The sequence below is a fragment of the Drosophila grimshawi genome, unplaced genomic scaffold, assembly GCF_018153295.1.
Source record: "Drosophila grimshawi isolate 15287-2541.00 unplaced genomic scaffold, ASM1815329v1 contig_44, whole genome shotgun sequence".
In the NCBI taxonomy this organism is placed as follows: domain Eukaryota; kingdom Metazoa; phylum Arthropoda; class Insecta; order Diptera; family Drosophilidae; genus Drosophila; species Drosophila grimshawi.
Window position 1 is genome coordinate 22395353 of NW_025063240.1, and position 27353 is coordinate 22422705.

The 27353-nt window shown below is 40.4% G+C and overlaps 1 protein-coding gene across 7 annotated transcripts in view; it reads left to right on the top strand.

The window, feature by feature from the left end:
• The window catches only part of LOC6557772 (band 7 protein AGAP004871), a 35768-nt gene that overhangs the window by 739 nt on the left and 7676 nt on the right, over positions 1–27353 (top strand). Inside the window, exons 1-7 of one of the 7 annotated variants that reach the window (XM_032737651.2) lie at positions 679–840; positions 5762–5861; positions 6717–6725; positions 12106–12381; positions 22313–22422; positions 23347–23419; positions 23723–23805. In XM_032737651.2, coding sequence (XP_032593542.1) covers positions 790–840; positions 5762–5861; positions 6717–6725; positions 12106–12381; positions 22313–22422; positions 23347–23419; positions 23723–23805 — 702 coding nt within the window. In that variant the 5' untranslated portion in view covers positions 679–789. Of the gene's footprint in view, positions 1–678; positions 841–5761; positions 5862–6709; positions 6726–12105; positions 12382–18362; positions 19437–21661; positions 21698–22312; positions 22423–23346; positions 23420–23722; positions 23806–27353 lie in introns of those variants that run through there. The other 6 variants (XM_001983219.3, XM_032737639.2, XM_032737644.2 and 3 more) reach the window with 6 other exon arrangements.

Here is a 27353-nt window from a genome sequence, read left to right on the forward strand (position 1 = left end):
TTGCCACTTGCTACTGGTTCAGCTGCCCCTTCGAAAAGCGCGCGTCGGCGCTGAAAAGTATGCAACATTTCAGTTGCTGCTTCGGTTTTTGGTGTCGGTTGCTGGCTGCTGCTGCTGCTGGCTGCTGCTGTTCGGCAAAGTGTCGAACTTCTCTGATGCTGGCCAGTTTTTAGTACACAAAACACTCTTCGCTGCTTCGTGTTATCTCAGGGAGGCAACTGAGGCTGCTGCTCGTATCCGCTCCGGACTTCGTTGGCGAGGCAGCGAGGCAGCCAGGCAGGCCTATAAATGTTTTGTTTTTCTGCAGTTTGTTGTTAGTGCTGAACTGTGAACGGGCATCAGCGTGTGGCTGGCCACATCAACATCATCATCCACAATACATACACACATCCGCACACACACACAGTCGCACACACCACTCACTTGAAGCGACAACGACGAAGAATTTGAGGCAAGCCTCACTTCTCATTGGGTGTGTGCTAGCTAAAAATAGCGCCCAAATTTTGTACGACAATCCCAAAGACAACAATAATAAACAAGAAAAAAAAGTGCAAATTAATTAAGAGAAGAAACAACAAGCGAATTTCACAACAAAGTGCAAAACTACAAAGACAGAGAAACAATAAATAAAACAACAGGTGTTTTTTGCCCGTTTACATTAACATTGTTTAACTAGTTTCCTTTGCTTAATGTTCCTTCTCTGATTGTGTGTGTACACAGACACACGTGTGGTGCTCATATATATACATATGTGTCTGTGTGTGTGCGTCGACACACGTGCAGCGTAAGATGGTTGAAGAGTTTCTAGAGAAATTGCCTGAGATCGACACACGTTACGAGGTAAGTTTGGCTGCCTTGCTCCCACTCGCTCCCTCTGCTCCTTCCTGCTTCCTGCTTCCTCCTTTGACTAAATCTTGAAATCCTTGAGCCGGTAATCGCTTTGCAAGGTATTGTCCTGCGTATCCTGCTGCTGTTGCTGCTGTACAAAGACAAACACCAAGTGCCAACAGCCGTAGCAGCAGCGGCTTTTGTTTCGCGCCACGCAGCCACCTGCTCGACATCCTGTCGTCCTTTCGTCCTGGCGGGCTTTGCAGCTCTGCTGTTTGTTTTGTTCTACAAATTACATTTGCCAACAAGAACTACGGCAATATACTCGGCTCACTCGGCTGACTCTTTGAGCCTGCCATGCAAATGTAGGCCGGATATTTAATCAGTTTGCTGCCGCTGCTGTTTCTCCCATTTACCGTTGCACTTAGTCAGCAACAGCAACAGCCGCATTTGTTTTTTGGCTTCCGCATGCGGCTTACAGCCAGTTGCCAGTTGCTAGTTGCCAGCTTAGCTGCTCGTTTATCCTTTGTGTAGCCAGGTTTAGTCGTTTTTCATAATTCATTAGAGCTCAGTGAGAGAGACGCTCACCTGGCATTGTGGGATCGCTTAAAAAACACCGAGCACCCTCATATTTTTTAGCAAGAATTTAGCTTAAGCTTGCAAGAATGTAGCTTAAATATGGCAAAGCAAATAACATAAGCAATGTAACAGACACGGTTGCACAGAGAACGATAATACCTCTAATTAACATAAGGTTAACATGAATGAATGCATTAAGTATGAATGTGAAACTTGAGAAGAAAGAAGACGTTCGCTAAACTAGACTTATAAAAAACGAATAAGCAAAGTTTTCATTAAGCATTAAGCAAATAACACAATGCAATTTAATAGATACGGTTGCATCTCGAGAAACTAGAGATCGATAACAGCTGTAATTAACATAGGCTTAACAGAGTGAGTTCATTAAGATCATGAAAATGAATGGAAGAAAGGACAGACTCGTGTCAAATTGTTAGAAAAAAAGAAGACTCATATAGACTTGAAAAGAAAAAAGACGTTCATTAAAGTCGAATTATAGAATGGCAAATAGGCCAAATTTTCATTGAATTAAACACTTGAGATCGATAAGAACTGTAATTAACATAAGCTTAACATGAATGAGTGCAATAAGATCAGGCAGACTCTTTTCAAATTCTTAAAAATACAAGACTTGAAAGGAAAAAGACTTGTTAAACTATTCCTATGAAATGTCAACGATAGATCAATAATTGCTGTGACAATTTTATGGGATACAGTGTGTGTAATTGTAAAATTCCCTCGTGTATTTCTTGACACACTTAGCAACATCTTAAGCTTACAATCTGATAGCGTATATCCTTGCGATATGTTAACTATGCCAAAGGCAAAGCCACCGAGGGTTAAGTCAACAGCTTAAAAGGCAATTAGCGCACATTCTGACGGGTCATGAGGGCCAATCACAACAACAAGAACAACAACCAGTCATGGCCAGAGCCAGAGCTGTTTAGCGTTCACATTAACTTTATTAGCGCCCAACGGCTGAATAAACAACGCACACAAACACGCCCTGATAAACTTTGGTATATAGATATATAGTATATACCACATACATCTTATCTACTAACATAATTATGTGTCGTATTTTTAACAATAACCAGCCGCCTGCAAGCCTTAAATGCCACACTGAAACTAATAAACATGTTGGGGCAGACACAAAGTGCGTGTGTGTGTGTGTGTGTGTGGGTGTGTACGCAATCGCGATCAATAAAATTTAATTATTCAATACAACATGCCATAAACTTTCACTCGCACTAAGTCACATCAGACAATGGGTGTGTGTGTAATCCTTTGTTTAACTTTGCTTGCGGTGGAGTGGGGTGCACAGCTGACTATCACCCACTGTTGAGTCCTTGCTGTCATTGTCCTGTTAGCTGTGCTCGTTGCGGTCGCGCTGTCGCCACAATTTAGCTGTTAATTTACATGTGAGATTAGCTGGGAAAACACAGCAAAACCAACAGCAGGGGAACCAAAAACTTAAAGTTTATAAGTTGATTGGAAGCCATAACTTTGGCTGGTCATGGCATCTGGCAGGACTTAATAATTCCCCCATGCACATGTGTACTCAAAATGAATAGTAGTTAACTGCCAGCAAATCGATTGAAAAGTGAAAACGTGCCGCATATAAAATGAATACAAGGCACTTAAATATGATTATAGCAAGCAGGACATGCAAACAGCTAAGGACAAATTTTAAATATTAATTTTTAAGATAAATAATTGAGTTAGTCAAGGTTTTCTTTAAACTAAATTACTAAACTGCGTTGTATTTTTTATTCAAATTTTCCATTATTTTTTATACCTGTGGCAAAAATTGAAGAAGTATTCATATTTATAATCGATAATTGAATTACGCAAAGTATTATTAAAACGTTCACAGTTTTTCTGGTGAATTGTGCAAATAATTCTAATGTAAATTGCATAAATAAGTATGAAATTAACCTGCTAAAGACAACATTGTAAATATTCAGGATATACAGTATAATTAACAATTGAATTAGTCAAAGTATATTTATTGCTTGTGGGAATAAGTTAATTATGCACATGCTTTTCAGATAAATGTCATAAATACATAATGATTTTAAATTTAATACAATTAATGTGCACAAACAGCTTTTAAATCAGATTTTAATTAAAATTCAGTCAGTTTATCATAATTTGCATTATGCCTATCCATTAACTGTCAACAATTTGTGGCAACTACTCACTGGTATTTTTATTGATCATCATCATCCACATCAACATCATCATCAAGCTCAGCATCAGCATTTGTGGCTGGAAAAGTCTGACGACTCTGTTTGCTTTTGTAAATATCGTTTTTGGTATATAGATTTGTGGGCTCTTGAAAAACTGTTAGTTGAGCTGCAGGATGTGTATGATGTGTGTGTGTGTGTGTGTTTATTTGCAAACAAAAAAGCAATTTGTGGGCACATTTTAATTGAGGCCCAGTAGAGTCCGTTGCTGCCTACCTGGCTGAATGTCGTCATCCAGAATGATACCACACATGAAGTGGCACTTGGCATGCAGCCAGATGAAGAGTTCTAGCAGCCAAGTGGCAAGTGGCAACAGCAACTGTGACGACGACAACGACGACGACGAGGACGACGCAAGTCGTTGAGAGTTTGTCACATTTTTGTTCGCAGCAAACATTTTCAATATGCAAAAGTCGTTAATATGACACAAGGGAGCGAGTCGACGCAGAGGCGTGGCATTTGAATTGCTGCTGTTTTATGCATCTTTTATATATATATGTGTGTGTGCGTGTGTGTGTGTGTAAGGGGCACGTGGCGTATGCGTAATATGCTGCATAATGCGTATTTATTTGAAAATTGAATTGCGCATAATACATGGCGCATACGTGATGCTCGTTTTGCTGCATTCTACAAATGACTGCCACACAAAGTGAATATATATTTGACTGGCCACGTCTGCTCTGCGACAGATTAAATTCAAAGTTATTGTCAGTTGGGCGTTCAGCTAAAAAGATGATGCCAAGATAGCTGAGCGCCGACCCAAAAAGTAAATAATGCGATTTCTGATTTGTTTTTGTTGTTGTTGCTGAGGATTGTTGTTGTTATTGTGGTTGTTGTCTGCGTATTTGATTTATGGGCCAGCGAACAGTTGGCTATTTACAGTCTGCATGTTGATTTCGTATTTATTTCGTTATTCATTCGATTTTGTTTGCGTATCATTCGCAGCCCTTTGCAAAAATTGTATTATGAATTTTGCAATTCAATAGCTTCATTTGTAAAACTGTTGAACAACGGATAAACATGTGTAATGCTCGCTGTTTGTGGGGAATCCACCATATTTTGAACTCTACTTTAAACTGTATTTGTTTTCGCTACTCTCAGTTCAGCTATGGTACGCACAGAGAACTTCTTATCAACTAATTTCAGTTCAGCCTGCTCGAAATACGTTTATAACAATGCTAATCCTGCAGGACAATGGCCAGTGTAAATTTCATTAATAAACGTCGAGCGAGCCCACTGAATACAATCCATTTTACTCAACGCCCAGCAGGAGAGTGCGTGGAGCGGGGAGGAGTCGAGGTTAGGGGACAAGGGTACGCGTGGCAGCTGAATGCAAACAATAAACATTGGAGAGTATCACAGTCCGCTGGGTAAACGCAGCTGCTGATGCTGATGCTGATGCAGGACACTCAAAAGCTGTAACTGGAGCTTATCTATAAAAGGGTGGCAGGGGGCGGAGCAGGGTGTGTGTGTGTGTGTGCGGGAGTGGGAGCAGGGCATTGCTCACATAGTGGAAGCATTTTCAAAAACCGCATACGGCAACGCTATTGTTGGCACAATATACAGTCAAAAAAAGAAGAAAAAACACATTTTGTACTCTATTTTTTTTTTTTGAAAGCTCGTACTGAACGGTGTGTTGCTAGCTGGTTGAGTATGTACACTCAGAGAAACATTGCTCTGATTATTATTAAGAAATGAATTTCTAAAAAGTATAAATGGAAAAAGAATCCACATCATATAAAAAAAACACTGAGAAAATTCGACTTTTTTCATTTTAATTTACCCTTTGCGCCAAAAGTATGACCAATTTCTAAAATTCAGAGGGTTTTTTCTGAGTGGTTCAGTTTAGCATCTATGGACAGAGCACATAAAAAGTGTTTGAAAAAAAGAGAAGCAGAACGAATATGAAATGGCCAAGAGGACAGCTGAGCTGTCTTCTCTTGTCCAATGTTTATTGCACAAATCCAATTTGCCTGTTGCTAATTAAGTTTTGACTAACTACACAAAAAAATGTTGTACACAATTTAAAACCCATGCAAATTGCTCGTTGTTAGTTATTATGCAGCTGCCATCTGATCGCATCCTTTTTCCCATTGCTTTTGCAGGATATTGTGCCCATGGAGCAAGTGAGCTCGATGGTCTCCAACGGCGGCGGCAGTGTGACCATGCAGCGCGATGATGAATACCGAAATCGCATCATGAAAAGTAAGTGTGTCAGCTCTCATTGTAAATATCTGTGTATGTATATGTGTTTATGTGTATATGTGTACCCCCCCCCCCCCAAAGCAAAAACCACCACTTTCTCCACCCCCAAAGAGCCAACATATATAGAAAGGTAAATCCTTCTGCTGTTGCTGCTGCTGTTGCTGTTGCTGGAACTGTGCCTGTGCCTGTGACTGCTTGGGATTTTGCATGGGACTGCGGACAATATCCCTGACCCAGTGGCTTTGCAGTTGACACACTTTAATCCCGGCCGCCCGGTGGGCAGAAACAGCAGCAGTTGCCACAGCAGCAGTGGCAGCGCCAGCAAATAAATAGCTTTTCTCATTTCGCTTAGCGGTATTTGCAAATACGCGGCACCCCCACGCCTTGCATGCCCCACGCTGCCTGCATGTTTATCCTTAGTAATAATACTCTAGCATATGCCACATATGCACTCAGGAAAAAACTAGATCAATTTGTAACCAGATACAAATAAGCAAAGAACGAGAAACGTTTCCAAGAATTGCCAAATCTATTTCGAGATAAATTAACTACGACTATTTTCATTTTCGAATAGTTAAGTATTTCAATTCAAGTTTTTCTCTGAGTGCATATGAACTGTAATATATTAACCATTAATATACCACCAAACTAACCAATAAACATAATCATTTCATGATGCTTGCTCAACCAATTCGTCGTATTCGGTCGAATCTCTGTACAAATTTGCATAACAAATAACAAAAACGCATCACGAACCAAAAATCAACCAAAAAACCGACCAAAAATCAACAAAACTAACCAACCAACCAAAAACGCTTCTCTCTCACAACTCTCTCGCTCATCTGTAGTACGTAGACTTGGTGAGTGCTGAAATTTCAAATTAAATTAAATCAAAACCTAAAAGCATAAATATTTCATTTGCTTTGTATATCGATATATATATATATATACAAAATGTGCCAGTGTAAGTATGTATAATAATTTAAAATTGCATTCGCTTAGCCGAAAATTAAGTTTCCAAATTCGCAAAACATAAATTATCAATTGCAATCATAAATGCGTGTGTGTGTGTGAGTGTGTGTGTGTGTGTGTGTGTCTCCACAAAATTAGCATAACAGAATATTTGCTAAGTGATTCTTAAACAGGAACTTTGTCTTGGGGCCAGACAATCTGCAAAATGGGTTGAAACTGTGGCGTATACTTGATATTTGTATAAGCTCTAATCTGGGTTCTCTTGCAAGCTCAGCTGGCCAATGCCTCGGTGTTTTGGCCTGGCCAGCTTTGACTGTATATACATACATATCTTGATAAGTTTGTGTCCACACAGAAGCGACAGGCGACATCTTCATTTGTTCTGTTCCAGATACTTGGTAATAACTGTACAGTGTGCACATAAGACATCATCTGCACTCGCCTCTAATGACCACGTTGACCTGTGAATAATGGGGCAGCCTGGGGGAGGAAAGTTAAGCAAAAACAAGACACAGGTCAGCTGTAAAATACCTCGTCAAATCTGAACAAAAGCGGAAATTGGACAAGAATATATACAAATAATTCGAGTTCATTCAGTAAAACAAAACTTTTCCATTATTGAAAACTCAATCCAAGCATTTACTTTTGATATACAAGAAATCTTTAGGTTTAAAAGCTTGTCAGGACAAATTGTTTAATTAACATTTATAACTTGTATTATTCGCATTTATTAGATTAAAGTAAGTTTGTTTCTTTTACACATCTTTTGAACATATACCCGAGGCTTAAGCTTTGCCTAGGGTGTCTGAAAATGACAAGGAGCAACACAGTAGTCTCTGCATTTTTCATCATTAGCTAATTTGCCTGTTTTTAGTCCTCCTATCGTCAGCCCTGCCCCTGGCCCCGTTCGACTGATTAAGGGTCTAATTTAGCATTAAGTTGGCATTCAGCAGCTGGCAGCTGATACTCGAGCGACGACGAAACCAGAAGTAAAACAAATAATTTGCAGGCAGAACAACAAACAAACAAAAAAATAAACGGAAAAAAACCAAAACAAAACAAAGTAAAAGCTAACAAACCGTGGCCAACAAACAGAAGAAGGCCAAACAAAAGAAATTAAAACTGCGAGACTTCCTCGGCCCACTTTGATGACCCTTCGTCTGAGGTTTTAAAGACAAACCCAAAGCGCAGCCAAAGCCAGCGTCTTCGTTTCGCTGCCAAGAACAAAGCCGGAGCAAAAGGAGGACTCCTCCTGAGGAGGATGAGGAGCACCAAGTGAAGACTAGAGAAAGAAGTGAGACTTGCGCCTAGTTCAATGCACTGGCACTCAACAGCCCCGAGAGCAATGGCAAAAGTTAAGAAAATCGCCAAAGCCTCAGACACACACCAGCCTCAAACATTTGTACTCTGTGTGTGCTGCTCTATGAGTAATTTTATGTGACCGCTTGCATATCAACTGCAAAAGTTTTCTTTTGACTTTTCACTTAGAGTTTTTCTCAATTTGTCCGGCAAATATTTCTCCCCCTCAGCTCGACGGAAGTCGCTTATGAATTCTCAAGATAATCGAGTGCCTTTTTTTCATTTTCTGTCATGCTTTGATCCGAATTTTGTATTATATTTGATTTTGCTGGTTACGATACCCTGCACTTAAACTTTGTATCATAGGGTAAAATAGACACAAGGCACACACACATAAGAAGAAACGTGTTTATTAATTAACTTTATTAAATGTTGGGCTTAGAAATGTATCTCGATGTCAAACCATGATAAAAACGCACTTCTTTTGAAGATTAGTTGAGTCTCGACAAAGTTATGGGAGTAGCAATTATGAATCTTTTAAAAATTCCATTTCATTTGAATATTTAGCATATTCTGTAGTCGAGCACATTTGAGGAAAGCACTTAGACTGGTTTCGCTTTTGGCATTTCCCTTAAATTTGAAGCATGGTCGAGGCTCACAAATTGTTGGCAAACTTTGTCGGTTGCTTTTGATGCTGGTTGAAAGTTGCCATTTTGCAGAAACTTTTGGCATTGCTGCATAGTGTAGCAGGCATCGATCGTGGACAATGTGTGAGTGAAAGCCTTTAAGTGCCACTTGGATAAAAGGTAAAAAGGCAACACGACATTTAAATGCGGAAAATGTGTAGATTTAATTGCTTCTTTTCGCAATGCAAACACTTAGATACATCAGCTAACTGACTGTGGAAAATCAAAAGGGCAACTTGTGCGAAGGTTTGCTTGTGGAAAAAGTCGGTCGGCATGAAAGCCCTTATTAATTAATGTCCTATTTCAGACAACGAGTTGGCTGCTGAGCTTGCTAAGCTGCTGCCAGTTTAACAGTCATTAAAGCACAATAATGGCTTCTGCCAGTTTTAGTCTGCGTCTTCTTCTGCATCGTCGGGGTTTGCAGCTGGCAGCTGGCAGCTGGCAGCTGGCCAAGCGATGACAATATGGCCAAAGTGGCCTGTGCTTCTAACAGTTTCACAGTTTCATAGTCTCGCTCGCTGTGGCAGTCACAAGTCGCACATAGTACAAAGGCCGAGCATAGAGAATGACGCATTTGGGTGCAAGCAGCAAGTGGCAAGTGGCATGTGGCCTCATGCGGAAGTTGTTAATTTGACGCACAAAGGCGTCTCGCAGCTGTTGTTGTTGCTGTTGCTGTTGCTGGTCTCCCTAAAATGGGCACAAGTGGCGCCAACGCTTATGCGATCCGTGGTGCAACAGGACGTATACGTATTGCACGTAATTACTCCAAAAACAGACTGGGTCCATTGATGACTGCATGCACCATGTATTGCCCCCAAGGCAAACTTCAACTTGTTGCCATGACGAGCTCGAAACACCGGACATCGCAGGAGTGGGTGGTGTTCCTGCTGTTGGTTGTCCAATTAAACTGCGCAATTTATTGGCCAGTGCACTGGGCATGGGAAAGGGTGATTGCAAGTTGCAAGGGTGATTTGTTGGCCAGACAGTAAGTAAATGGCCACAACACTAACAACCAATTACTGTAATTATTTTCAATTGTGCACAAAACCCACACATTTTGCTCATCAGTCTTAATGGACTGAATTTTCCAAACATATCTCTTTTCATTAATCTTTTGGGAACTCGACTGAAAGGTACAAAGTCCCATGGAAAGTGGAAAAGAAATTTAATGATAATGCGCTTTAAAACTTTAAAGTATGGGAAATATTTTGAGTGTACAAGTTTTTCTTTATCGCTGTGAGTGTTTGCTTAAGACGGAGCTGTAAGCAAATAAATGCTTACCTTTGCATAAGCGTCTATTATACGCTGTTTGCGTCAAGTAGTTTGAAGTTCTTTTCAAAATGCAGTCACTTAAATACACTCAAAAATATTTTTATATAAAAAAGTCTTTCTAAAATTCAATTTTGTAAGCAAACTAAAGTTGTTGTGTATGTGATATCTAAAACACGAATGTTTATAAGTAATATTATAAAGAAGAAATGCTAATTTTGAGAGTTGTTTGACATTAGACATATTTTTCCATATTATGGAATAATGTACTCGGAAAACACGGGTTTCTAAATAATAACTTGAGTTACCCTTGTGGTCAAGAGTATAGAGACTTTCTAAAATTGAGGGCGACTCTTTTCTCTGAGTGCATTTACAATTCAATACTAGAGCAGCGCAAGGGGATAACGAGCCGACAGTTGGCTTTGAATGTTTTCAGTTGCATTATAAAATATTCAGGCTTATGCAAGCATGTAAATGACAGAGCCGAGAGCGTCAAGAGCGTCCTTATAAGACTTTCACTCGCCGACCTGCCTGCGTCGTTTCCTTTTCTGCCACGACCTGCCCACGGGAGCAACCGGTTGAAAGTCGTTATCCTTTGCCAGGCTTTGCTGTTGCAACGAGCAACATGCAAATGGCCTACTTGCCCGATTGCTGTTTGCCTTTTGGCTGGGTCTCGACTTGACTTGACTTGGCTTGGCTCGAGTTGAGTTGAGTCGTGTTGACTTGACTGAAGGTAGCCAACAAGTCCAAGAGTCCACGGGGTGTGTGTGTGTGTGTTTGTAGCTCATAGACTCATTGGCTCATAGACTCATAGGCTCATAGGCTCATGGCATTTACAATGCACACAATTACAGTTTTGGTTTCGGTTAAGGTTTCGCTCTTCCGCTCGTATCTGTCATGTGGTATTTCGAGGTTTGAGGTTCGAGGTTCGAGGTTCTCAGCTCTGACACACAAAAGATGCTTTTTGGCATTTCCGAGGCAGCTTGACAGTGCACATCCTGCATCCTTGAGCTACAAAACGGTACGTAAGCGCCGGACTGGCTTCAAATCATATTCGTTACGAAAGCCAGCTATTAACATGTCCACTGTCAATGACAGTTCACACAAATTGGTCGGCCATTAAAGGTTCTCCCCACCCAGCCCCCAACTACCTAATCACAACCTTTCTGGGCCAGTCCACATTGTGTGTGAGCATGTGTGTGTGTGTGTGTGTGTGAGTGTGTGTGACGCAAACAAAGCGTGCAGGACACAATGCTAGAACGCAATAAATAATTTTAATAACACAACTCGCAGTTCAGTTTGGCCTGGTCTATAAACTAAGCTGGTTGGTGGTCAGTGCACATCGAGCAACTTCAACTTCGAGTAAATTAAAAATAAAACAAGGAATAAAAATATAAAAAATATAAACAAGAATATATATAATAAAAGTGAACGAAAATCCAGTTTCAACACACTCAGTTTTCCTCATTAAATTAGTTTTTCGTGTTTGCCCAACCAAAGCGCCATGAGCACCAACAGTCGCAGCAGCGTGGCGATTTTGGGTATGCAACGAATAAATGAAATTACAAAAAAAAAGAAAAACTTTCTACAGTAAAAGTAATAATAATTGTGGTTGTAAGAGTGCTTGCATTTATGTTTTAATGCAATTGCCCTTGTTGTTGTGCTAATTTGAATGAATGCGACTGCGACTGCAACTGCAAATGCATTTAGAGCGAGACTCGAGGCGTGGCTAACAACTTTGTGTGTGTTTGTGGCATGGGTAAAACTTTTTAATAGAGTTCTTGGCTAGTTTAAAGCGCAACTTAAATAAAGCGACCAGTCGGCCAAGTTATGTCCTTTGGCCAGTTGCCAAGTGGGACCCAGCAACTTGTGGCAATTAGCACAAACTATATATGCATTTCTGTGGCAAGCTGACCTGGCTAATATTTATCTTCTCGTATAGAAAATGCACACAAATTCGTAAGCACCCACAAAATCCAATAACAAACAGTTGCACATTATTGAATTCGAGTTTGGAGACGGCCTCAAGATATCGGACCGCACAGATAGTTTGTGGCAGTCGACCGCTGCCAGCATGCCAGTGGCAGCTAGTCAGCAACGACATGCAGCACGACCACTAAACCAGCACCACCAACGCACTAGCGGACAGCACCGTGCAACTGCACCACAAAACTACAACAAAATGCTGAGCAGCAACCACAGTAGTCCCCGTGAGATAAGTGCCTCGCCCAGAAGGGTGGCTCTCGACACAACCGCCTCGAACGGTTCCACAAGCGGCTTTGGCTTCAGTCGAGGTAAGGTTTAAATAAAGAAATAAGCCTCGTTTGGATTAGCTCTTTTATGAGCAGTCTGCCAAATATAGATGATGACAAAAATTAGAATATTCTGGCATATACAAATATGTCGTTTAAGGAATAATTTGTATGCTGATTAAATCGTTGATTGATTGGTAATCGATCAATGAAATGGCGGGCTAAATGATTGTATTTCATTAGGACACATCTGGGCTAATACTAAGGCAAGGGTTGGAATGATTTCACGCCCAAGAGCGGAATACAGTTTTTGATTTATTTCACATAATTGTGAAATTCTTTGAATTTAACATGCAAAAAAGAATTTATGCTTATTTTTCAAACTCCATAAACAAAAGGAGTGTTTTGAATATCAAACAGGGTTTTTTATATATATGTATAAATCAAATCATAAATGAAAAACAGGCAAAATATTTAAATAATATGCCTGAGGCCTTGCAGAGCGACTCCTTTAATGAATCTCGCTTGCATCAGTGGATTCAAGATCTGCAGCTGACATATTTCACTCAATGAATTAATGTGGTTAGTCGCAGCTAACATTTCATTTTCCATTTTTCATTTGCCACATTCCACATTACATTTTTCACTTATTGGGCTGCACCGACGATTTTTACTTGGGCGGGCAAAGGAAATGCGCTCAAGTGAAATATGTTTTAAAATTGCCGAGGCGTGTTTGGCAACATCAAGTGGAAACGAGGTAGGTGGGCGGTGTGGGAGTTGCATGTGTGGAAGCACACATTTCCGCCGCATGCAGTGCCACATCCGCTCGTTCCGTGATAATTAAGTTGGCAAAGTGTTGGTGACGTATGTAGAATATAAACGAGCTTGGAGGAGAGCTGAAACCGTCTGGCATATCGTGCGAGCGAAGTGACGCGCAATAAGTCTACCAGCAAGCAGCTAGACCACATGCCCCACAGGCACCACCCACAGCACCCACATCAACCGCACCACATACATAGACAGTGTCTGCTGGACTGCGCTTTAATTGATTTTCCAGTTGGCCACGTTATCAGCATGTGACTGAATGCAGCTGTCGCCTGCTACCGGCCACCTGCCACGTGCCCCTTTGCCACTTTGCCACTGGCTCAATTGTTTATCCACATTTCCAATCTCATCGTTTGCTGACAATCCTGTATTGCATGACGTGTGTAAAGGCAGGTTTATCCAAATACAAATACAAATATCGTGAAACTCAGCTTGGATTCGCGTGAAAGCCGCCAGCGAGAATATCCTAATTAATTTCCATTTAGGTCAACATCTGGTTAACTACTCTTTTTCCACACTCTTTTTCTATTTACGCAAGCGTATTAATTATTGCCTTGGGGCTAAGTTGCGCAATCCGGCAAAGCTATTAGATTTCCTGCGGAAAAGTTAATGAGCATCTAGTCTTATTAAAGTTGCCAATTACCAAGCATTTCTTTTCGAGTTGAATATTACTCGTGGCTTGCGAGCAAATCAATGAAATGGGCACTCGCTCGTTTCAATATGACCTTATAAAGACAGTCAAACACAGCACACACACCCCGATACATATTCGCATCAATATTTCATGGCTCGGGGCAACATTAAAGGACACTCGCAGTGCCGCACGACATCATCGGGAGGCAGACAAAAAAAGGCGCAATGATAGCCGTCAAACAAAACAGAAAAAAATAGAATAAAATAAGCATCAACAGTAGACGAAGATTGAATGCTCTCGATTGAACTGTTTTTCTTTTTAACTATATTAATGACATTTCAGCTTAGTTGAGTTGAGTATGGCTTACATTTTGCAGAGAACAACATGTTGCTTTCTTTTTTTTGCACATTTAGGCAATAAATCAGAGATCACCAAAATGCAATATAAGTCATATCAAATAGTAAGATAGTTAACTACAAATAATAATAATAAATAATAAGACATTATGCTTGGTACTTAGTAATTTAAAAATTAAAATAAATGAACTAAACTGATGATTGAAGTAAAATACTCTCTTCAAGGGTATTCAAAATAAAAGAAAAAATAAATTGTATGGCAGTTGTTGCCGTTGGCGCCGCCTGCCATTCATTTACTATGCGTGTATGTGTGTATAGTGTGTAGTGTGTAGTGTATAGTGTATAGTGTGTGTATGTGTATGTGAGTGAGTGTTACTGGGGGCAAGGAAGTCAGCATTGATAAAGCCATTCCATGTTCATGTCCAATGGCAGGACGACAACGCGTTGGCAGCATCAAAAGCAAGACCTCAGCAGGACTATCGACTGCGAACTGAGGCTGCCACTCGCTAAAATATTGGTTCGACTCCTTGCAGCAAGCATCGTTTTTCATTTTTCATTTCGCTTTTCATTTTTATTGCCACAGAATGTGTCGTCAATGTGCAGTTATGAATTATTGATTGAACATTTCCCTAAGCCGGACATTTGGGCGACTTAACAACTGCCTGCCTTCAAAGTGGTCATGGCACTTTGATCAAGAGCTGACTGCAATTAGTGAGCTGCCACTGATTGCCTGTCTGTATACAATATACAACTTTAACCATTTCTGACGGGCGAAGCAGGCGCATTAAATGCCGCCCACCATTCTCTCTGGAGGCCAATCAGGCTTCATAAATTGAATGCGCATATTTCATTTCGGTCGAGTTCCATGAGTGCTTCACTGTGCGTCCATATTTTATGAGAACAGTAGTGAAAAGACGAGGCACCAAAGAAGACAGCAACGGAGGAAAGAAACAATTGCCAATCAGCTCACTTTACTAAATGAACTATCAATAACGGATTAAACTTTTAAAGCTATTCAACTGCTCACGAGTGCAACAGTTTGTCCAACTGAATCAATAAGTGTTTTATGTTATTTTGTTGTATATGAAGAGCTGCTGTGGTTTCTTGGCTACTCAACTATTCATGAGTGCAATAGTTTATGGAACGGACCGCAGGGCGTATGACCAATTGGCATTTATCTAGTTTTTTGTTGTGCCCCAAAATGTGTTTAGGATGTCCACTTAAAAGTGTAACAAGGCCACAAGTTGTAAGCACAAGTTGTTGTCCAAGCTCTTGTTCAAGCGAACATTTACTTGACTTCCACAATCAGCACAATACACTCAGTATGCAAACAAACCAATGTGTGTGTTTGCGGGTGTGTGTGTGTGCGGGTGTCTGGCAAAAACTTTCACTGCGAGACAGGGACAGTGACCTCATATGACAATAATTCGACGCATTTGTGGCACAAGTCACAAGCCAACCACCCAAGCCACCCAATGCCACCCAGCAACGACAAAAAGCGCAAACGTCAACAATTACAAGGCGCAAGAAACCAACCAGCACCCACCCAGCATCCTGCACCACCAACACTCTCCCGTTGGGCCTGGGCAATTGCCATGCCAGGACATTCTGTGTCCTGTCTGTCGCCTGTCGTCTGTTCTCCATTGCCTGCCTGCGTGTACGTGTCCGTGTCCGTTTTTGGGTATCTCTGCCACAGGCTTTTGCCAGTTCTTCCGTTAGCATTTAAGTGCGACATATTTGCCTGGCTAATTTCAGTTGCTGAGCACCGCCGCAGGACATGCGGTTCAAAGTCCTAGGCCTCCATGTGAAACGGCATCTGCAGCTTTTGGCATCTGCTTTTAGCCACATCACTTGACAGACTCGTAATCTGACTAGGCTAGTTTCTTTTATGCTTCTTTATGCTGGTTGTTGTGGACGATATTATAATTGAGTCACGAAATGTTTAGTGCTTTAGGGCCGACATAGCTGAGACTATAAGATCTGTTTAATTTAGATTAGCATCTTTAGTTGATGCATGAATAGTTGATACACCCATCAAGATATTCGTACCAAACTGCCTAGTTCGATTGTTGTTGCTCTCCTGGATGGTGTTACAAGAAATTCACGAAATGGTTGATGCTCTAAAACTGAAACTATAATAAAATTGAAACAATAGTTTAAATAACCAACAGACTGACTAGCATCGATTGTGGTTTTGTTCTTCAAATCTTTAATTTTCTTAAACTAAGACTTAAATGCTGTTGAAATGCATATAGATAGGATATCTTAAAGAAAATTTAACTTTATAAGTTCTGTATAATATAAATCAGCATCTATACTCCTTAGTTGGAATTTTCGTAAATGAAGTTGATTCCAGTTCAACTCCTGTCTTGAAGGGCATTTCATCTTCAGCTCTGTTTTCTTGTCATTGTTTTGAGGGCATTTCTTAAACGTTTTGTTTCTTCTTTGTCATCTTTTGCTCATTGTCATTGCATGTTCTCCGCCGCATTTCGATATGTGACAGCCATCAACTGTCTTTTTCCTTCTCTCTCTCTCTCTCTCTCTCTCTTTCTGAGTCAGCTGTCAGTCAGAAATCTGTTTATGTCCTTTTTTGTGCCTTTTGTTTTGGGCTATTTTCTTTTGCTTTGGCAACGCCTTCGTCTTCGTCTTCATCTTTGATTTGTTTGTGTGCCGCCAGTTAACTGAAATGTTTGTTTCGATACGCAAAGTGCTTTAGCGCCTTTTTATGTTTGTCTATAAAAATGCCGAAAAGTGCCTCGGAGGCGGATGCTTTCGAGCAGCATTTTCAATATATTTCAGTGTCAGCCAGTTGAGCTGCACAATTTCAGCTTAAAGGCATTCCTTGAGAGCCAACACGTGTACAAATTCCCAATGATTAAGCTCGAGAATGTTTTGCCGCTCTAGACGACCAGAGGAGTATTTCAGGTTATTCTGGCAATTTGTCTGCCACTCGAGAGAAAGAGACAGAGAGGGAAGAGAGAGAGATGCCCAAATCAATTCGTACATTAATCAGATGACTGAGATTAATTAACTGCTGTGCCACACGATACGGGTCCGACTCTGTTCTGTTCTGCTCTGTTCTGCACCCTCAAGTGGAGGGGGCAGTAAAGTATTGTGTATGCATAAATGTCACACATAACGACACTCATACGCACTGTAGTGCCAAATTTAACACGGCACTCCAGCATCAGAGTTGGAGTGTCGGCTAGAGGAGGGTGCCTCTTAAAGACTTGGCCTGGTTGCGAGTGTGAGTGGCATTTAATGAAGCGTAAATGGTAATTGACGGCTCAACGCCGAATCCCTACTGCTCCCATCTAGCTCTCCCTCCCCCTCTTTATGTGTGACCCAAATGTGCGACACTTTGACAAGAGATTCGAGTACGTTCATTAGAATGCCAACGAATACCATGGCTGTGCCATCATAAGGAGTTGTCGATGCTCTACGCATATCCATTCCATGCCGGTAAACAAATACAAAAAAATTGATGTTTTCACACAAATTGAAAAGCGGCGCTCAAGTGGGTGATACTATACCACAATAAGAGTCGACAGCAGCAGCAGCAGCAACAGCATGTCATAAATACATTTTTGTCACCTGTGCACGCGAATCGAGACAGGTGACAAAAAGCGACTCGCTTTTTCCGACTGTTTCAACAACTTTTAGCACAACGTGTGCTAAAACTTACCAACTCAACTCTCTCACTTTCTCTCGCTCCCACTCTCACTCTGACTCTCTCCCGCTCTCTCTCTCTCTCTCTCTCGGGGCTCCTCCTCTCTCTCGCACTCTCTCTCTCTCTCTCTTTTGTAAGGATTTCCCCAGGCGAGGAAAGCTTGGCGCCTGCTGAAAGCTTTGTTCCTGAAGTTGTAAGCCGGGGCATAGTTAACGTGTCGCATTGTGCGCAAGGTCAGTGCAAGCTGGAAACAAAAAGAGAAAAGGTAAAAAGCTGGCAGGGGCAGCTATGCAAGAGCAACACCAACAACAACAACAATGGCAACCATAGCAACAGCAGCCCAGATGCAGCTGCAACGACGCAATAAAAAAGCTCTTTGATCATTTGCCATTTAGCATACGTTGAGCAATTTGTCCGTCTCCCTCTCGACCACTGCTGCTGCGGCTTGCCGTTGATAACAAAGTTTTCTTTGTACCCTCTCACGCAAAGCTCTGCTGCTGCTTCTGTGGCGGCTGTGGCAGCTCCTATAAAAGGATGTGTGCTGGCAGCGCACTTTCAGTTGGATTCTGAACGAGGCAGCGACAACAACGGGACAAAAACATTTGGAGCAGCCAACGGACACAGAGGACGCCAGCCCAGGATGATGATGAGGATGATGAGTATGAGTGGACAGAAGGAGTGCTAGCAAAACTAGCTCAGTGTAGTGTGTATGTGTGTGTGTGTGTGCTTGTGTGCGTGAGTGTGCGTGCAACATACATGCATACATACTAAACCCAGCCAGTCAGCTAGCTGGATTTGTTGTGCTCTGTCAATGTATTTGTGCTGTTGACTGCGACTCCGACTGCGACCCGTTGTGCAAAAGTGTGGAAAAGTGTGCGCGTGTATAACTGTGACCGCGTGTACGTGTGTGTGTGTGTGTATGTATGTATGTGTGTGTGCCATGCATCATTTCTGTCTTCCTCGGCGAGTCATGCATGAAAGCTAAGCTAAGCTAAGACTGCCCCACCATCCAACACCAGTAGCACCACCATCAGCAATTTGTGTGAGGCCTGAGCCTCGAGTTTTGATTTGAGGCTGCTTGACGCACAGCTTGAGCCAGCGGCCACATCCGTCGCCCTGGCGTCGTTTTGTGAGCGCGGCTTAATGCCGGACTCGATGATGGATATGGAGCATCGGGATCATCAGCTGCATCGACATCAGCAGCCGCAGCGTATCGTTGCCACAACAAGCACAAGCACATTTGCACCACCGGCGCCAGCGCCAACATCAACATCAGCCGTAGCAAGTAATGAGCACAGGGATCGGGATAGGGACCATCAGCTGCCCATAACGGGTACGCCTAGCATGCAACATCACCAACTCCAGCCGCAGCAGCAGCAGCAGCAACCCGTCATGCAACAGCAACAGCAACAGCAGCAGCAACCCGTGATGCAACAACAACAACAGCAGCCGCCACCTCCGCAGCTAAGAGAACGTGAAAATCACCACCAGCAGCCGCAGCAGCAGCAGCAACAGCAACAGCAGCAGCAGTTGCCCCTGCCACACAGTCATCATGCACTTATGCAGCAGTCGCATCAGCAGCAGGCGATACACAGAGCCGAGCAGCGACGAGGTAAGTTGAGAGTTGAGCACATAAACAAATTCCTGGAATCGCCAGGGGAAATGCCTGTATACACATAAATCTATATAGTATATATATAGTGTATATATATGCATATAGTATAGAGTCCTAATTGTATATACCACATTAGTTGAGCTGCTGCTGCTGATGCTGGGCTCTGTGTTTTATTCTAGTTACTAATTTATATGCATTTCCTCTGGACTTGTTGCGTGACTGCGCTAAAAAGTATGCTACACTTTTTTTAAATATACATTTCCGCCATTTTGCATTTGACGACCATTATTTATCATGGCGTTTTTTCATTAGCGTCTATTGCAACAATAACAATAACAATAACAATATCAATAACAAAGAAAACGCTTTCAAATCACTTTTTGCCAGCACAATGCTCCCCAATCGCTCAACAGGCTCATAATTTATTGATGCAATTTGGCTGCCAACTGATCGAAAAAACAAAAAAGAAAACGAAAACGAAACATAAAACAAGCAAAACAACTTTTCATGTGTGTATCTGTCTGGGGTATATGCGGGAGTGTGTGTGTGTGTGTGTGTGTATCTATTTGGCAGGTTTTGTATTTAATATTAATTTCTTTCTTTTATAACTAAAAGCTTGCTTCAAGCTGTACTTTTTGCAGTCAAATAAGCTAAACTTTATTATGCAAATATGCAAGAGTGTGCCTGTGTGTGTGGGAGTGTGGGTGTGTGTGTGTGTGCTATTTCATTTCATATGCACGCTAATCGCTTCATTAGGCGCTCTGACAAAAAAAAGGGGTTTTCCGTGGCAGCAACATTTTGGCCGCTTCACATTTGGCATGCAAAATTCAATCAGTGCCACACAACAAAAAGAATACATACTTATATACACACACACAACAACAACAACAACAACAACAGCCACAACGCCAAAGACAGCAACAACATTAACAAGTTGACCCATTTTCAGCGCAAAGCTTTTTTGCCAGGGGCTGCTGCTGCCACTGTTGCTATGACGTATGCGACTGGGAATGGAAGGGGACGTGGAAGGGGAAGGGGGAGTGGGAGAGGGAGAGGGAGTGGGTGGGCGCTTAGTGGAGTGGAGGTGCAAGTGGGCAGTAGTTGGACGCCTGGCCAGTCATCAAAAAATTATGGCCATACTGGCTGCCCACGCTGTGAATTAAGCAGCGAGATTATATCCAAGAATTATGATCATCTCTCATTTTGTTCTTAAGCTATGGGCTTTATTTTATTTGGTGCTAAATGGAGGGTCTTCACTTGAAATTAATTTAAAATGTACGCTTTAAATACCTATACACCCGAATACTTTACTCGTTTACTTTGAAATACGCTCACTCATGCCAACTAATTACATTTTGAACTCAACACGAAAGGTATCCCATTTTGGCTATAAATCTATTACCAGATACACACACTAACACACACACACACACACTGTAACAGACCTTCATTTGTCAGCAGCAGCAACACAAAAATACTTTCCTCATCCGCACCCTGCAAACTCGCACATCCACATCCGCATCCGCATCCGCATTCCCATCCGCACATTTAAATTGACGTCAACGCCATTGCAATTATTTTGAAATCAATTTCAATAAAAGTTTGTTTGGTGTGACCGGGGGGGTGTAGGGCGGGGCGGAGGTTTTAACAGCTTGTTAGCTTAGCGTGTCCTCTTTAGGTGCCACCACACAAATACATTCCAATCATCAAAGTTGCCGAGCGAAAATTGCAACTGCGAGAGTTTCACAGAGCCACAATTTCTGTTTGTCTGCTTGTGCGAATGCAGCTCGTTAAAAGCACTTTGAAGCTCTGCAACTGCCACTGCCACTACGACTGCGACTGGGGTCTTGTTGCAAGCTCTCGATGAACTGTAATTGAAACGGAAATGGAAACAGCAACACTAATTGCCACAATCCCAAAAAGAAAAAACCACAAATTTCAATTGCAATTGCAAAAGTGCAAGCATAAATACGATACGAGTACTCGTAGCATTCATTTTTAACAGGCATGGCATGCATCATCTATGATTTCATTCGAATTTTACATTTAGTTTGGTTCAGTTCACTAATTAGTGGCTTTTGCATGCAGCAGACACCGGCTCCACCACCAAAAAAAAAACAACAACAAAAAAATAAAATAAGCCACAAAAGTAGAAGCAAACCATGTCCATTCCCTAGTCCAATTAATTTTTACAATTCATTTGGTTTATCGTATTCTTGCAGATACACAAGCAAAACATTCACATGGATTTCTCTATTGTAAGTCGCACTAATTTGGAAAAATCCAAAAGCAAAAAAATGAAACGAAAAAAAAACTAAAACAACAGAAAAACCAAAAACATAATTCCCCACATCCTCTAAAACAAATCAAAACACAACAACACACACACAATTTACAACTTACGCTTTAACTTTTAATAATCTACGATTATTTCTCTATCAAGTGTTTATCTCACTCTTCTACTTGTAAGCCATTTTGTTTATGGCCAACTGGCGCGCGCTCTTAACTTAAGTATGCTACAGTTTCACATTATCCTTTTTTTGGTTTTCTTTTTAAAGTGTAAACTATTTTTTTTTGCTTCTTTTGACTGATACATGGCTCTCACAGCACCTTTCGGGATTCCAAATGGGCGACTTGTTGCCCTGAACAGAATTTTTTTGAATTTTTGGCTAAACTTAAAGCGAGTGATTTTGTGAAATTTAAAATACATTTTTTGATTTTTGGCAAACGCGATTTGAATTGCAAATAAAATAAATGGACTGATCATTTTGTGTGTATAACTGAAGCGTAATTTGCAGCATTTATCTCTATACTGTTGTCTTGTTGCCACTTTGCGCTATAATTTTCTGTATTCTTGGGCAATTTTCCCGCAGCGGACGAGGAAATCAGCGACAAAGCTTCAACATGCGGCAAGTTACTGATATTTTTATCCGTGGCACTTGTGATAATGACGCTGCCCTTCAGTCTCTTCGTCTGCTTCAAGGTAAGTCTACTACTGCTACTATTTTTAACCCAAACAAAATTTATTTATTACAGTTGTAAGTGAGTTAATAGTCAGTCGTAGTCCTTATAGCTTTTAACTTATTCATCGGATATCACTATTTTCGTATGCATAAATAAATTTAATGGTTTAGAAGCCATTGACATTTATTTATTGCAAATATTTCATAGATTGGCATCAGATTAAAGCCGACAAGAACAAATGCCAACACTAAACTAAAAAAAAAGTAATTTACTTAGATTAAATCAGTACCTTATTTGAAGTAATTAATTTAGAAAATAATAGTTACCATTGTAACAAACAGAACAAAAAGTAGCAGATAAATATCTGTAGTATGTCCCTAGTATTTATAGCTTAATAGTTTATTGTGCATCAACAAAAAACTGCGGTTGACTTTTATGCATCAAATACAATTCTCTTTGCATACATGCAGAAGCCATGAACATTCATATAAAGAGCTTATTTCACAGATTAGCATCACATTAAAACTAATGTAAATATTTGAACAAAGACAAAAAATGCGAACAGTAAAGAAAAACACATAATTTGCTTAGATTAAATCAGTTCTCCATTTCTTTGCAGTGCAAATGTAAAAATATAGTTTAAATCGCAACAAGCAACAGAAAAAGTAGCAGATAAATATCTGCAAGTATAAATCATGGTTTAAAACCCCATCAGCCATCAGTTTGGAGAATGCAATTCTTTTAGATGATATCATGCGAAATGCATCCGCTGCCGTTTGTGGCTGTGGCAGGTTTTTGGCCGCTTCTTCTTGGCCACTATTCAATTTCATTCCGCTCTCTCTCAGCCTCTCTGCCACTCTCTCTTTCTCTCTCTCTCTCTCTGTCTCTCTCTATTATATACATTCTGCATCTCTTTCTGTTTTGTCTTGCTCGCATTTTGCAGGTGGTGCAGGAGTACGAGCGCGCAGTTATCTTTCGTTTGGGTCGCCTTATGCAGGGTGGTGCAAAGGGTCCAGGTGAGTAATGGGAACACGGGGGGTTGGGGATGGGTTGGTGTTTGGTTGCCTATGCAAATTTGAGTGTGTTGGTTGGCGACGAGAATTTGTGTTAATGGCTGCACTTGCTCCAAATTAGCGCACAGCTTTTGGTTGCCGCAACACTTAAGTGATTTTGCCGACACATTTGTCGCAGATTAACCAAACTGGCCGACAACTGTACTCGCTTGCCACATAATTCATGACTCTATGCGTTCTCTCTTTCCCTCTCTCCCTCTCTCTCTCTTTCTCTTTGTCTTTCTTTCTCTCTCTCCCTCTCTGCAGGCATCTTTTTCATCCTGCCTTGCATTGACTCGTATGCACGAGTGGATCTGCGTACTCGCACCTACGATGTGCCGCCGCAGGAGGTAAGTGAGATATATAACAGCAGCAACAACTATATATACTCTAGACATATTTGGTTGTTGCTAATGTATACCCACACACTCACACACTCTCTCTCACACACACACACATACACACAACACTATCTAAACTAAACAAGTTAAAAATGAAAAAAAAAACATATAAAAAGAAAAAACTCTAAGCTTCGCCACATGTTTTATTCCAAGCCACACACAATTTGTTAACCAACAATTTCTTTGATTTGTGTTGGTCCAACGCACACACACACACACACACACAGAGTTGTTGTGTTGATTTTGCTGACGAAGCACACACACACACACACACACACAGACAGACAGACACACACACACTTGCACACACACAGGATACGCAACTAGAGCGTGAATTACGCATACGCAACGTTCTTTTTTTTTGCCTTTCTTTACGTTTCCTTTGGCATACCTCTCTGTGTGTGTGTGTGTGTGTGTGTATGTGTGTGTTTTCTTTTTTTTCTTGCTGTGTGTGCTGTTGTTGTTCTTGTTGTTGTTGTCGCATGTCATGCTGTTTACTTTGGCTTTCATATCTGATTTGTGTTTTTTTTCTTGTGTTTCTTGGACTTGCGTTTTCCTGCGTAACTGTGTTCTTTCTGCTCTGCTGCAGCAGCTTTCCACTCTATACATCTATCGCTCTCTGTCTAACTGCCACTACTTTTCACCAGATACTTTCCTGAGCCCCCCCACAACTCACAAACACACACACAAAGATAAACACAGAGACACTGTTATACACACACACACACACACATACAGCAACAACAGCAAATAGTTGATAACAAGCTGAAGCAGCAGCTTTACTTACATTCTTGTTGCATTTGCTCACTTTTCTTTTGCATTTTGATATACACACACACACACACACACAGAGACTCTATTGTTGTTGTTGTTGTTGGTAGTCTTGCTGTATCTGTTGTATGTTTAATAAGCTATTTAACTATTGTACTCGTTGTTGTTAAATATTGCAGCTTTAATTATAATTATTATTGTCACTAGACCACATCAAACACACACACACACATACAGACAAAAAACTAACAATCCTCTTACACAAAAATACCAGTCTCCATTTAAAAAGTTATTTTTCAATGTGCCCAGATTCATTTATTATTACTTTAACTCATTGCATAACTGCGTGGCAAAGTTTAATCTACTAACTACTTATATCTTGGAGAGAGAAAAAAAAAACTAAAACCATATTAAATTACGACGTCACGTGGAGCAAACCAGAGGCAAAAAAGAAACGAAACGAAATTATCCATTTGCCGCTGCTTCTTTCCACCCCAAACTTAGATAATCATTTTTTTGTTATTTTCTTTTTGTTTTTCTCATTTATTTTTTATGGATTCTCGTGCACATTTGCAACTTACTTTCGACAGCGTTTTCCATTCTGTTTTTAGTTCAGTTGGTTTTGAATTCCCTTTTTCTGTTTGCTTAAAACGCATGAAGGACACTGCGGCAATGCCCTCAGCATCCACACAGAAACTAAATCAACACAGAACTGAACCCTTTTCTTTTTTCTCTCTTTTTTTATTTATTTATTTTTCTTGTGTTCTTAAACCGATGTGAAGTCTTCTTGTTGTCGATTTTGATGTTGTCGTTGTTGTTGTGTGAAAGTGCATACGAAATGATATCGTGGATGTTGTGAGTTCATTTATAATTTATGTACAATCTTTATTTAAGTTGCTACGTGTCTTTAACTTCAACTTATTACAATTTGCATAGTTGTACAACTCTGATTGTGTTCTTGCAATTAGAAAACGAAGCAACCCAACCAAAATTATGAAAAGCAAAAAATGCTCAAAAGCATATCAACTGAAACTCAACTCTCTCTCTCTATCAAACTCTCTCTCTCTCTCTGTCTATCTATCTCTGATTCTCTGTGTTCAGCGGAGCACCTAAATGCACTACAGACTACTTCTCTTCTTTCCCTCAAAAATTGGTGGGCGGGGGCCAGGGGGGCAAATCAAAAATTAAATATGAAAAAATTATGAAAAAAAAACCTAAACTGAACAGCACAAACCAAAAATTGGCTCGCTCGAATGTAAAATGTTTGTTCACTGAACACAGGGTAAAAATACACACACGCTCTCACTCTGTACCAACCGCACACACCCACACACCCCCTCTCTTTCTCTCTCTCACTCACACACACACCTACACACACACAGACACCACAGGCTTAGGTCTTGTGTAGCTGCAACGTATGCAACAGAAAGCAAAAGCCACACAATATTCATTATTGAAATACCTTTAACCACTTAAATGCACACAAAGCGTCCTCAACTGCCTATCTCTCTCTCTCTATCTCTCTCTCTTTATATATTTATATATATTACTCTCTCTCTCTCTCTATGTAATTTTAACTCTATCTTGCTCGCTCGCCCGCTCGAACAAAACACTAAATAGTTTAATAAACTGTTTAGTTCTCCGTCACTCTCTCTCCCTCCCCCTATCTCTCTCTCTCTCTCTATCACTATCTCTGTGTCTCTTTCTGTCTATCTAACCCCACGCTCTATATCTAACTCTATATATACCTAAATATATATATACTGATTTTGTTTTTTGAGCTATGTTCGTTTTGTTTAGCGAAACAATTGTTTTTGTTATCTGAAACCAAACCAAAACCGAAACCAAAAAACAAAAAACAAAAACCACCCAAAAACCAAGAAACAACCCTTAAGACAAAAAAATAACAAAATAATAAAATAGATTACACAAAACTACCAAATGCACTTACTTTTTGACACCCCCACTCTCCCTCCTCTCGATTAAGAGTTCGAATAATTTTTGAGAGCATGCTAAGTATATATTTCCATAAATGTCTATTCTAAAAAGCTTTCTAACTGTGAAAACTAAAAATAAAAAACCAAAAAGAAAATTTCTTAAAACTCGTACTCACACACACACACACACACATATATACACAAACATTAATATGTATTTGTTGGTTTAAATTAAGTACAAGTACATAAATCATGCCGTAAATGAGTCGAGATTCAAAAACACATTCAACATATTAAATGTACAGACTTAAGTTTAGTACTCACTCACTACTCACTAACTAACACTCATACATACACTCAGACATACACAATGCTTTTAGTTACGACAAACAAAAACCAAACAAAGATTTATACTCGTATATTATATATATACTTATACCACTAACTAAATAACCGTTAACATTTGATCTGTTCGAGCACTAGCGAAGGACGCTTTAACGTACGCACCCCAACAAACAATGAGAGATATATCATGAATTAGCATATATATCTATACACCAGTATACAATATATTTATATATATACATATATATACATATATATATATATAGATATAGATATATACGTATCAATATCAAGCAAGCAATCCATGTCGAGTTCATCTATGTGTGTTTTGCGTGGTTTAGGCTGTTTAAATGTGGGTTTAACTCGTTTAACTCGTTTACAACTATCAACAAATAAACAAACATCAAATCGAAAAAGAAAAAAGAAGAAAAGAAAATCGCACGC